The sequence below is a fragment of the Siphateles boraxobius genome, unplaced genomic scaffold (assembly GCF_051911475.1).
Source record: "Siphateles boraxobius isolate OS27281-9 unplaced genomic scaffold, OSU_SipBor_1 156, whole genome shotgun sequence".
Taxonomy (NCBI): Eukaryota; Metazoa; Chordata; class Actinopteri; order Cypriniformes; family Leuciscidae; genus Siphateles; species Siphateles boraxobius.
In genome coordinates this window covers 540,001-552,500 of record NW_027508762.1, presented here as the reverse complement: position 1 = coordinate 552,500, position 12,500 = coordinate 540,001, and the positions used below count along the sequence as shown (strand labels likewise).

The 12,500-nt window shown below is 37.9% G+C and overlaps 1 protein-coding gene across 2 annotated transcripts in view; it reads left to right on the top strand.

The window, feature by feature from the left end:
• chrnb4 (cholinergic receptor, nicotinic, beta 4 (neuronal)) overlaps nucleotides 1–12,280 on the top strand; it is a 19,550-nt gene extending 7,270 nt beyond the window's left edge. Inside the window, exons 3-8 of one of the 2 annotated variants that reach the window (XM_077230924.1) lie at nucleotides 805–849; nucleotides 1,015–1,124; nucleotides 2,256–2,994; nucleotides 5,802–5,993; nucleotides 6,264–6,371; nucleotides 11,753–12,280. In XM_077230924.1, the coding sequence (XP_077087039.1) occupies nucleotides 805–849; nucleotides 1,015–1,124; nucleotides 2,256–2,994; nucleotides 5,802–5,993; nucleotides 6,264–6,371; nucleotides 11,753–11,914 (1,356 nt within the window). In that variant the 3' untranslated portion in view covers nucleotides 11,915–12,280. Of the gene's footprint in view, nucleotides 1–804; nucleotides 850–1,014; nucleotides 1,125–2,255; nucleotides 2,995–5,801; nucleotides 6,372–11,752 lie in introns of both variants that reach the window. The other variant, XM_077230923.1, reaches the window with a different exon arrangement.
• Nucleotides 12,281–12,500: the final 220 nt, after the last annotated feature.

The window sequence follows — 12,500 nt, the reverse complement described above, 5'->3', positions numbered from 1 at the left end:
CACACACATAAATTGTGTTTACAGTGGATTTATTTAAACATAATTCAAATATTATTATAGTTTTTTTATATTTTTTATCATATTTTGTTTTTATATTGAGTTTAATTATAGTTATTTTTAGTAATTTTGTTGTGTTTATTAGTTTTGGTATGAAACGTGTCTGTATAGTTTTTATTAATTGTTTTTTATTGGTTTTAGTATTTACTAAGTTTGACAGTTTTCTTAGAATAATTGTGATACTATTGTAGTTTTCATTAATATTTTTAATACATTTTTATTTAAATATTCTCTAAAATACAAAAATTGTAGTAATTTTGTTGTGTTTTTGTCATTTTTAAGTTAAAAAAAAACAAAAAACATTTATATGTTGTTTTTAACAATTTGTATTTCAGTTTTCATTTGAGTTATTTTAGTACATCATTTTAAACTAAATTAAAATATATTAATAAATTATAATAAATCAATTAATTATGATAAATTAAGTTTAAGTTTTTATATTTTATTTTTTTTCAAGTAGCAGTTTTAGTTAAGTATAATAACCCTTAAGCTGAACACAAATGAGAAACGTTGCGTTGGAATGTGACGGAAAAAAATAATTAAGATATCACAGAGAAGTAAAATATCTGAATGAGTCCTTACTGTCTTCCATCTATAATCTAAATTCAGTTTTCACAACAAATGAGTTGCAATCCATGTTCAAATGTACGGTAATGATTTTGATCATTTAATGATTATGTCTGCTGAAAAGACATTTCTGTGTCACTTCATTCTTCAAAATCATCTTTATTATTTTTCTGCTTTCAGAATGAACGAGAACAGATCATGACGACGAACGTCTGGCTCACTCAGGTCAGTGTCACGTTTAATCATTCCTCCATTAAAGCCTCGTGAACCCCGTGTCCTTCAGATCTGTGCTGTGTGTTCACTCATAACCGAGTGTGTAATCATGGCTAGTCTGAGCGAGGGAAAGCTCATATATCAAATAATAAGACTTATTATCAATGTAATCCTCAGAACTGGAATGATTATCGGCTGTCGTGGGACCCGGCTGAGTACGAGGGAATCGACAAGCTCCGGATCCCGTCGAGACACATCTGGCTCCCGGATATAGTTCTGTACAACAAGTGAGTGAAGACCTGGAGGTTAATGATGAGAGAAAGCAGATCCTTACGGTCTCTTTAGATCAGTCCTTAAATCATCCTTGCTGAAGAAAAGTATGATTATTATTAATAAAATCCCCAAACTTTTGAATGGTAGTGTATGATGGTTTCCACAAAATCTGATTGATAATAATCATAAATGTTTCTTGAGCATCAAATCATCATATTATAGTGATTTCTGAAGGATCATGTGACACTGAAGACTGGAGTAATGATGCTGAAAATTCAGCTTTGATCACAGGAATAAATTACACTTTACTATATATTCACATAGAAAACAGCTGATTTACACTGGAATAATATTTCACAATATTACTGTTTTTTGTGTATTTTTTATCAAATAAATGCAGCCTTGGTGAGCAGTCATCCACAAATTTAGTATTTAGTTGTAATTAATGAATCTTGTTTTTATTCATTTATTATTTTGATTAAATTTGATGAATTAAATAGCTGGTAAACATCCTTTCTCTCTAGAAGAAAATTAAATAACCTGTTAAACATGAAATTATTATGCAATCATGAGACATTTCTCCATATATAACCATATAAAGGGTTCTATATACGATGTTTTCCCTAAGAGTGTATATAATGCTCTGGAAAAGTAAACATGATTTATTAAAAAAATTTTAACAGACTCATTATCATATGAATTGCATGTGTTTGATGTTCACCGTCATGTATTAAAGGCACAATATGTACGTTTTCGTCGACTGAGGTCGCATAAAAAAAAGAAAAGAATTTTCACTGTTTTTACTATATTTTTTAAAATCAAATAAATGCAGAAGAGACTTACTTCTTGATTATTCCAAACGTTTGACCGCAAGAGTACATGTATTTTAATATATGTAATAATAAATTGTTATTTTTTATATAAATAACACATTTTTCTTAAATGTAAACATCCATATGTGTGTGTTTATATACTGTATACAAAATGATTCTAGACAGTACACACATAAATTATGTAAACACAAACTTTTATTTCGGATGCGATTAATCGTGATTAATTGTTGCCCAGCACTAACTTTAATCATAATTGTAAGTAAAATGCCCGTTCAGTAGTAACACATGTAGTGTATTGTGTGTGTTCCCCAGTGCTGACGGCACGTACGAGGTGACGGTCTTCACCAACGCAATCGTCCTGTTTAACGGCAGCATCGCGTGGCTTCCCCCCGCCATATACAAGAGCGCCTGTAAGATCGAGGTCAAGCACTTTCCCTTCGACCAGCAGAACTGCACTCTGAAGTTCCGGTCCTGGACGTACGATCACACCGAGATCGACCTGGTCCTGAAGACCGAGGTGGCCAGTATGGACGACTTCACTCCCAGTGGAGAGTGGGATATCCTGGCTCTTCCTGGCCGGAGGACGGTCAGCGATCTGGACCCGACCTACGTGGACCTGACCTACGACTTCATCATCAGGCGCAAGCCTCTGTTCTACACGATTAACCTGATCATCCCGTGCGTGCTCATCACCTCGCTGGCCATCCTGGTGTTTTACCTTCCCTCGGACTGTGGAGAAAAGATGACGCTGTGCATCTCAGTTCTGCTGGCGCTCACCGTATTCCTCCTGCTGATCTCCAAGATCGTGCCGCCCACTTCACTAGACGTTCCTTTGATTGGGAAGTACCTGATGTTCACCATGGTGCTGGTCACGTTCTCCATCATCACGAGTGTGTGTGTGTTGAACGTGCACCATCGTTCCCCGAGCACACACAGCATGCCGGCCTGGGTCAAGCTGGTGTTCCTGGTCCGGCTCCCAGCGCTGCTGTTCATGCAGAGACCCCGAGGGAACTCGACTCGTGGGAGCCGGCGTCTGCCTGACCACACTCTGGTAAAAACCTAAAGATACGACGCCTATCACTGTATTCATATATAACCTCCATCAGAATTATCAACAGCTATCGTGTTTCTCAGGAACTAATACCCTCCTCCCTCCCCAGCTCCACCTCTAATCTTGCAGCCAGACTAATACAGTTTACTAGTGTGTTAATCAGGGTTTGAAATCAACACCCGCCAAATGGGTAAACGGGTAAAAATCAACAGTGGCGGGTAACGCTGTCAAATTACTAGCCAATTTGCCGTGTTACTTAATATATTTACTCACTTTGCTTGGGAAGTTCGTGTAAGCCAAATCTGCACAGATTTAGTGCAAATACTCAACACGTGAGTCATCATTAATATTAAATACGGTGTATTGCGCAGAATCTGCTCATATCTGGCTTACTTGAACACACACGTCACTACGCAACAAATAACGGTGCGCTTGTTCATTTGCATTGAAGCAATAGCGAAGATTAAAAAATCTAGTTAACAGAAAAGAGATTGTGATTTTCCAACAACCAAAATGATTTGATGTTCTTTGTACTGTATTGATCTGTCCACCTAAAACACTTTTTTGGTGTTGAGGATGACAGAGGAAGGGAGGAGATGCTGGATGACAGGATTTTCTTTGAATAAGAAATGAATGTATAAAATCTAAATTTTATTATATATATATATATATATATATATATATATATATATATATATATACTGTATACACAGTGTTGGGCAGTAACGCATTACTGTTACTGTAATTTGATTTCCTTTTTAGTAATGGTGTAATGTAACGTGTTATAATTTTCAAAATAGTAATTAGAGTATAGTTCCTTGCCCGAGTTACTCGTTACACCTGTGTTATATCGCTGCCGACAGAATGCGGTGTTTTACTATCTAGATTGTAGAAAGAGAAAAGAGCTTTCTCGAGTCCCGGCAAACAAACTCGTCATGGAGAGAGAAAATTACGCGTTCTGTAGCTGGAAATACAATCATTATTTTGAGTTTATTTCTGTCAACGTTAAGAACATTATTGTGCGCTGTCAATTATGTGGGGGAAGAAACCTTTTCAACTGCAAAAAACTCGACATCTAATTTAACACAGCTGAAAGGACACCACAGCACGAGAAACTTCTCGAGAAAGTATGCAATGCATCAACTTCTACTGTCGAGTCCAGTCCAAATATAAACGTATCTGAAAGTTGAATTTAAGTCAGAAGAGACTGGCTTAATTGTGTATGTTGCTAGGTAGAGTATGCACTTCCCAATAAAGTTAATTCATGAGCAGACTAAAGAGGTTATTCTTTTTTTCTTTTTTTTTAGTGGGTGGGGTGGGGGGTTAGTAAAGTAACTAGTAATGTAACTAATTACTTTTGAAATAAAGTAATCAGAACAGTAACTTGATTACTTTTAAAAGGAGTAATCAGTAATTGAATTACATTTCCAGAGTATCTTGCACAACACTGTATATATATAAGCTGTGACGTAGTTAATCTGCTTCATTTCTTTCTTTCTTTCTTTCTTTCTTTTTTTTTGTTTGGCTAGTAGAAGTTCTGAATGGCCGGTAACTTAAGAATTTAGAAGCCAAATTGGCCTGTGAGTGAAAAAGTTAATTTCAAGCCCTGGTGTTAATGATTAGTTAACTTGAAGTGTGCTATTTTGGAACAACTAATTTTGTACTAAGTATATTTTAGTTGTAATTAAATTGTAGTAAAGCATAACTTTAAGTGTATTTAGCGTGATAAATTGGAACAACTTCAAGTATACTTTTAGTATATGCCTGTGTAAGGACTAATTACATGTTTGATTAGTGATATTAAAGTGTACTTTATTTGTGTTACATGTACATTACAAATTCATTACGAGTGTCTTCGAAACATACAAGCAATATACCTTAAGTGTATTATATTTGAGTAAACAGTATATGCTCAGTAATACCTTTGGCTTATTCCAAATACTACAAATTGCACTTTGTCTTCAATAACAAATGCACATTAATAAGCAAATATTACTTAGATGTACTTTGTACAATATACAATTGTATACTATAATGTATTTTGAAACATACTTTCAATGCATTGTTACTATGATCATTTCCAGCACACAGTTAAAAGTATACCTAAAATATGTTTTTAAGTAAAGTGCAAATAAATACACTATTCAAAAATAAACTGAATTTTTACTTAGAGAATATTTTAAGAAAATATACTTATGTACAATTATGTTAAACTGTGTTAATCGTTGTATTGTGAAAATATGTAAAAGCATGATGCTAATATACTATTAATATATTTAAAGATAGTAAAAAAAAACTGTTAGTACATTTGCAATGTAGTCAAGTCACTTTCATTTATACAGCGCTTTTAACAATATAGACTGTTTCAAAGCAGCTTTACAGTGATAAAAGGAAAATTAAGTAACAAATTGTTTTGCCTTTACAGCAGCTCTAGAATAAAGTTATTTTCCAGCTAAAGTTAGTTTTGATTGTACACACTTCCTGGTTCTGGTAAGAACTCTAGCGGCTGCGTTTTGGACCAGCTGTAGTTTGTTTATTAAGCGTGCAGGGCAACCACCCAGTAGAGCATTACAATAATCTAGCCTTGATGTCATGAACGCGTGAACTAGCTGTTCCGTATTTGTCATTGAAAGCATATGTCGCAATTTAGTTATATTTTCAAGATGGAAGAATGTGGTTGTATAGATACTAGAAACATGACTTTCAAATTAAAGATTGGTATCAAACAGCACACACATTTGTGACCCAATGCACTATTGAAAAAGGGAATTATTTAAAATACGATAAAGTATACTTTTTTCCTCTAGGGCAAGTCTCTATTGGGTCTGCGATACGCAGGTCCTGGTAAATCCGGCATGTCCTCGTCTGCGTCTGCACTGCTGGCTTCCACTCTCTCGTCACCGGGCCACTTTTACAACAAGGGCCCTCAAACGCACTACAGCTCCGGCTCTCGCAGAGGAGACCCGCGGGCCTGTGGACAACAGAACTGCTCACAGGACCTGAGAGGGAACAGACCGGCTGCAGATTGGGGACAACAGAACTGCTCACAGGACCTGAGAGGGAACAGGCCGGCTGCAGACTGGGGACAACAGAACTGCTCACAGGACCTGAGAGGGAACAGGCCGGCTGCAGACTGGGGACAACAGAACTGCTCACAGGACCTGAGAGGGAACAGACCGGCTGCAGATTGGGGACAACAGAACTGCTCACAGGACCTGAGAGGGAACAGGCCGGCTGCAGACTGGGGACAACAGAACTGCTCACAGGACCTGAGAGGGAACAGGCCGGCTGCAGACTGGGGATCTGAGGTTCAGGAGGCTGTCGATGGCGTTCGTTACGTGGCCGATCACATGATGGGAAACGATGATGATCAAAGCGTGAGTGACTTTCTCTTCCCAGATAAATTATTGTTTAAAAAAAAGTCTCTTCTGCTCACCAAGGCTGCATTTATTTGATCAAAAATATTGTAATTTTTAAAAATATTATTAGAATGTAAAACAGCTGTTTTCTATGTGAATATATAGTAAATTATATAGAAATTATAGTAAATATATTGTCCAGTCTTCAGTGTCACATGATCTTTCAGAAATCATTCTAATATGATGATTTGATGCTCAAGAAACATTTATGATTATTATATAGCCACAGAATGAAAAATAAAAAAGTTAATTGCGACTTTTTTTCTCACAATTGCGAGTTTACAAAATTGCAAGATATAAAGTAAAAAATGTGTGATATAAAGTCGCAATTTTGTTATAAAGTCAGAATTGCATGATATAAAGGCGCAATTGCGAGTTATAAAGTTAGAATTGCGTTATAACGAGCTCAAATAATCAGGAAGGAAGAGGACAGGGTCGGCTTAACTGAGACTTGTGCTTTATTCTCTTTTTCCACAATCAAAACAAAAGACACGCGTTAAAGCGCATCAAAATACTCAGTCCAACACAATAAATGATATTGCTCTCCAGAGCATTCACACACAGCTCGGCACAAGTCCTCAGTTCATCTCTCTCTCTCGGTCTCGTTTCCCCGTGGCTTTATCCAGTCTCTCCATGGCAATTATTGACCAACCTCACAATTTCTGATCATCTGGCCATCACCTTGGATATCATTACCCCCTTTCCTACCGTCAAACACACAAGAACAATTACATTTCGAAACCTGAAATCCATTAGTCCCATCTCTCTCACCTCCTCCATATCCCATGCCATCTCTACTTCTTCGCTTCCCTCTGATCCAATTGCCTCTGATCTAGTCAACTTTTACAACCACACACTTTCCACCTGACTCAACCAAATAGCCCCCCTTAAAACTGCCTCAGTCTCCTTCTCCACCTCTGCACCTTGGTACACCCCAGATCTTCACATTCTCAAAAAAAAAAAAAGACAACTTGAAAGGATCCATAAAAAATCTGGTCTCACCGACCATGCCCAAGTCTACAAACACGCTATAATCACATACAATTCTGCTCTCAAAACTGCCCGGTCCAACTACTTCTCACAACTCATCCACTCAAGTTCTTCCGACTCCCGGACCCTTTTCTCCACATTTGCAAAACTGACCAAACCCAAGGATAATATAACCTCCACATTCACTACAGACAAATGCAATAACTTCCTGTCATCTTACCACACCAAAATTCATACCATACACTCTTCACTACCATCCACTTCCTCCGCTTCTCCACCATCTGAATGTCAACTCACTCCGCTCACACACCACAGTTTTTCCTCCTTCTCTCCTCTGTCTCCCTCTGACACCTCCAAACTCCTCTCAACCATGAAATTCTCCAACTGCCAGCTTGACCCGATCTCTTCTCCCCTCTTCAAAACCTGTCAACAAATCCTCATCACCACTATCATCAACACTTCCCTTATGTCTGGATCTGTTCCATCCCCGCTAAAACTTGGGTCCATCACACCCCTCCTGAAAAAACCTGGCCTCAACCCTGACAATCTGGACGACTTCAGACCCATCTCCAATCTCCCGTTACTCTCAAAAATTCTGGAACGCGCCGGCATCACACAACTCCACCAATATCTCCTCTCTTCTCAACTCTTTGAAACTTTTCAATCCGGATTCCCTCCACACCACAGCACAGAAACAGCCCTTCTTAAAGTCACAAATGATCTCCTCATTGCTGCCGACTCTGGTTCCATATCCATCCTCCTTCTCCTTGACATCTCCGCTTCATTTGACACAATAGACCATACTGTCCTCCTCCATCGTCTTAAATCTATTGGCATCTCTGGCACAGCACTTCTCTGGCTCACCTCCTACCTCTCTGACCGTCACCACTTTGTCTCTGTTAACAACTGCAATTCCTTCACCTCCCCTGTCACCCATGGTGTCCCCCAAGGTTCCGTGCTCGGCCCCCTCCTTTTCACCATCTACATGCTTCCCCTCGGTCAGGTCATCCGCCACCATGGACTCCATTTTCACTGCTACGCCGATGATACCCAACTCTACACATCCACCAAATCCATCACCCCGGTTATCCTCTCCACCATCACCGATTGTATTTCCGACATTAAAACCTGGATGGACAATAATTTTCTCAAACTCAACAGCAATAAAACAGAACTCCTTATCACTGACCCAAAATCTCTCCTCTCTTCTATCCAGAACTTTACTCTCCTTATCGACGGACAGAATGTCACCCCCTCCCTCTCTGTCCGAAACCTTGGTATCATAATGGATTCCACCCTCTCATACCGAACACACATCAACCATATCACTAAACTATCCTTCTTCCACCTCCGCAACATCGCCCGCTTTCGCCCCTCGCTTACCCTGTCGACAGCTGAAATCCTCATTCACGCATTCATAACTTCAAGACTTGACTACTGCAATAGCCTTCTCTACTGACTTCCTACCAATCAACTACAAAAACTGCAATACATCCAAAACTCAGCCGCCCGCCTCCTCACCCACACCCGGTCCCAAGAACACATCACCCCTGTTCTCCAGCAGCTCCATTGGCTACCTGTTCATTTCCGCATTCGATATAAGCTCCTCCTCCTCACCTACAAGTCCCTCCATAACCTGGCACCGCCCTACCTCACTGAGCTCCTGGAACAGCACCAACCCACCCGCCACCTCCGCTCGTCTGGCACGAACCGCCTTACCCCGATCATCCGCACTAACCGCCGGACCTTGGGGTTTCGAGCCTTCGCTATTGCCGCCCCCACCCTCTGGAACTCACTCCCTACATCCATTAGAAACTGCGATTCACTAACAAACTTCAAATCAGTACTCAAAACCCACCTGTTCAAACTAGCTTTTCCTTAAAATCACTTTTTGTTTTGTTTTGTTTTGTTTTATTCCCCATGTGAAGCGTCTTTGAGTGTCCAGAAAAGCGCTATACAAGTCTGATGTATTATTATTATTATTATTAATTACTGAAACAAGACACAGGTGTTTTTCATTTACACTTGATCCACTTACACACCGCCTGTCTCCCGGCTCTCTCTCCTGTCACAGACCACGCTAAACCCCGCCCCCCTCGCCACATGCGTGATATAAAGTCAGAGTTGCGTGATATAAAGGCGTAATTTGTGTAAAAAAAGTCAGAATTGCGTGATATAAAGTCGCAATTGTTATAAAGTCAGAATTACGTGATATAAAGTTGTAATTGTGTGATAAAGTCAGAATTGCGTGATATAAAGTCGTAATTGTGTAATAAAGTCAGAATTGCTTGATATAAAGTCGCAATTGTTATAAAGTCAGAATTACATGATATAAAAGTCGTAATTTGTGTAATAAAGTCAGAGTTGCGTGATATAAAGTCTTAATCGTGTTATGAAGTCAGAATTGCGTGATATAAAGTCGCAATTGTTATAAAGTCAGAATTACGTGATATAAAGTCGTAATTGTGTTATAAAGTCAGAATTGCGTGATATAAAGTCGCAATTGTTATAAAGTCAGAATTACGTGATATAAAGTCGTAATCGTGTTATAAAGTCAGAATTGCGTGATATAAAGTCGCAATTGTTATAAAGTCAGAATTACGTGATATAAAGTCGTAATTGTGTTATAAAGTCAGAATTGTGTGATATAAAGTCGCAATTGTTATAAAGTCAGAATTACGTGATATAAAGTCGTAATTGTGTTATAAAGTCAGAATTGCGTGATATAAAGTCGCAATTGTTATAAAGTCAGAATTGCGTGATATAAAGTCGTAATTGTGTAATAAAGTCAGAATTGAGTGATATAAAGTCAGAATTGTTATAAAGTCAGAATTACGTGATATAAAGGCACAATTGTGTTATAAAGTCACAATTGCGTGATATAAAGTCGCAATTGTTATAAAGTCAGAATTACGTGATATAAAGTCGCAATTGTGTAATAAAGTCAGAATTGCATGATATAAAGTCGCAATTGTTATTAAGTCAGAATTGCGTGATATAAAGTCGTAATTGTGTAATAAAGTCAGAATTGCGTGATATAAAGTCGCAATTGTTATAAAGTCAGAGTTGCATGATATAAAGTCGTAATTTGTGTTATAAAGTCACAATTGCGTGATATAAAGTCGTAATTGTGTTATAAAGTCAGAATTGCGTGATATAAATTCACAATTGTTATAAAACCAGAATTACGTGGTATAAAGTCGTAATTTGTGTTATAAAGTCACAATTGCGTGATATAAAGTCATAATTGTGTTACAAAGTCAGAATTGCGTGATATAAAGTCGCAATTGTTATTAAGTCAGAATTGCGTGATATAAAGTCGTAATTGTGTAATAAAGTCAGAATTGCGTATAAAGTCAGAATTGTTATAAAGTCAGAATTACGTGATATAAAGGCACAATTGTGTTAATAAAGTCACAATTGCGTGATATAAAGTCGTAATTGTGTAATAAAGTCAGAATTGTGTGATATAAAGTCGCAATTGTGTAATAAAGTAAGAATTGTGTGATATAAAGTCGCAATTGTGTAATAAAGTAAGAATTGTGTGATATAAAGTCATAATTGTCTGATATAAAGTCAAAATTGTGTGATATAAAGTCGCTATTCTTATAAAGTCAGAATCGCATGATATAAAGGCACAATTGTGTTATAAAGTCACAATTGCGTGATATAAAGTCTCAATTGTGTAATAAAGTCAGAATTACATGATATAAAGTCTCAATTGTGTAATAAAGTCAGAATTGCGTGATATAAAGTCTCAATTGTGTGTTATAACACAGAAAACAAAGAATGTATGTTACTTTTGCTGCAATGCTGTGCAACATATCGGTCGTCCTCACATTTCTGTGCATATAAGATATTAATTAGACATTGTCTTCCATCAGTTTAAAACATTAGAATCCTGTTTTTCTATAAAGAACACTTGTATCATATGCAACTCTTTTTACTGTTTCCAAAGGCTTCTTTTAAGGTTATAATGGATTGCACAAGTTCCCATCCACAAATAAATCTGACAAAACACATGAATCGCATTAATAACAGCATGTTTTTGTATTTAGTCGTACAGTAAAAGCTGAATGTCATTTAAATTTGACAAAGAACATTTTTTCAGTGGAAACACAATTAGCAAACAGAGGTTACATTCATGCTTTAGCCAAAGCACATCGATAGAGAGAGAGAGGAGAGAGAGAGAGAGAGAGAGAGAGAGAGAGAGAGAGAGAGAGAGAGAGAGAGAGAGAGAGAGAGAGAGAGCAACACTTGTTGACACTCACAGTCTCCTTCTCCCTTGTTCTGTTTCCTCGTCTCTCATCAGTGGTCATTAAAGCATTAATGAGGTTTTCTCTGTCTAGGTCATCGAGGACTGGAAGTATGTGGCCATGGTGGTGGACCGCTTGTTTCTGTGGATCTTCGTGATCGTGTGTGTGGTGGGCACTCTGGGTCTGTTCCTCCAGCCGCTCTTCCAGAACCAGGGCGTTCCCATCCAGGAGAGCCCCAAACGGGACGGCATATGAGGAACTCACTCTCTGTGATCAACTCTGAGACTTTACTCTGACTATCTCACTGGGAACTGATTTCCACTGTTGTAATCGGAGCGTTTTCCTCAGATCAGGAATCATCTGACCCCGGAGACGACAGTGTGTGAAGCTCAGATGCACTAGTGGCACTAAATGGAATTTCAGAAATTATGATTGTTTTCATACAGGTTTCACTTCCCCTTGTCTGCCATTGGTCAGATAAAGCAGTTAACCCCACCCGCCGACTCACGCTATTGGTTGAGCCATTGTTAGTCACTTTTTTTTTTCACTTTTCAAGGAAATAAACCTAGAAATGGCCCATTTAGTCTCTGCATATTAAGTTGGGATAAGATTATTTTGATGTGAACAGAAATTACACACTTTTAATAATCCTAAATGTGTTTACAGTGAAAAAAAATGCTAGTTAATTTCACAGATAATTACAAAGAAACGACAAGTATGACACTGAATCAAATGGGCTTTTTTAAAGTAGACTGACATCGTATTTTCCAGTAGTCTTAATAGTCTTTAATTTCGAAAAAAATAAATTCTTTCTGTTCTATTAGGGCTCCTTTAGGCTTGA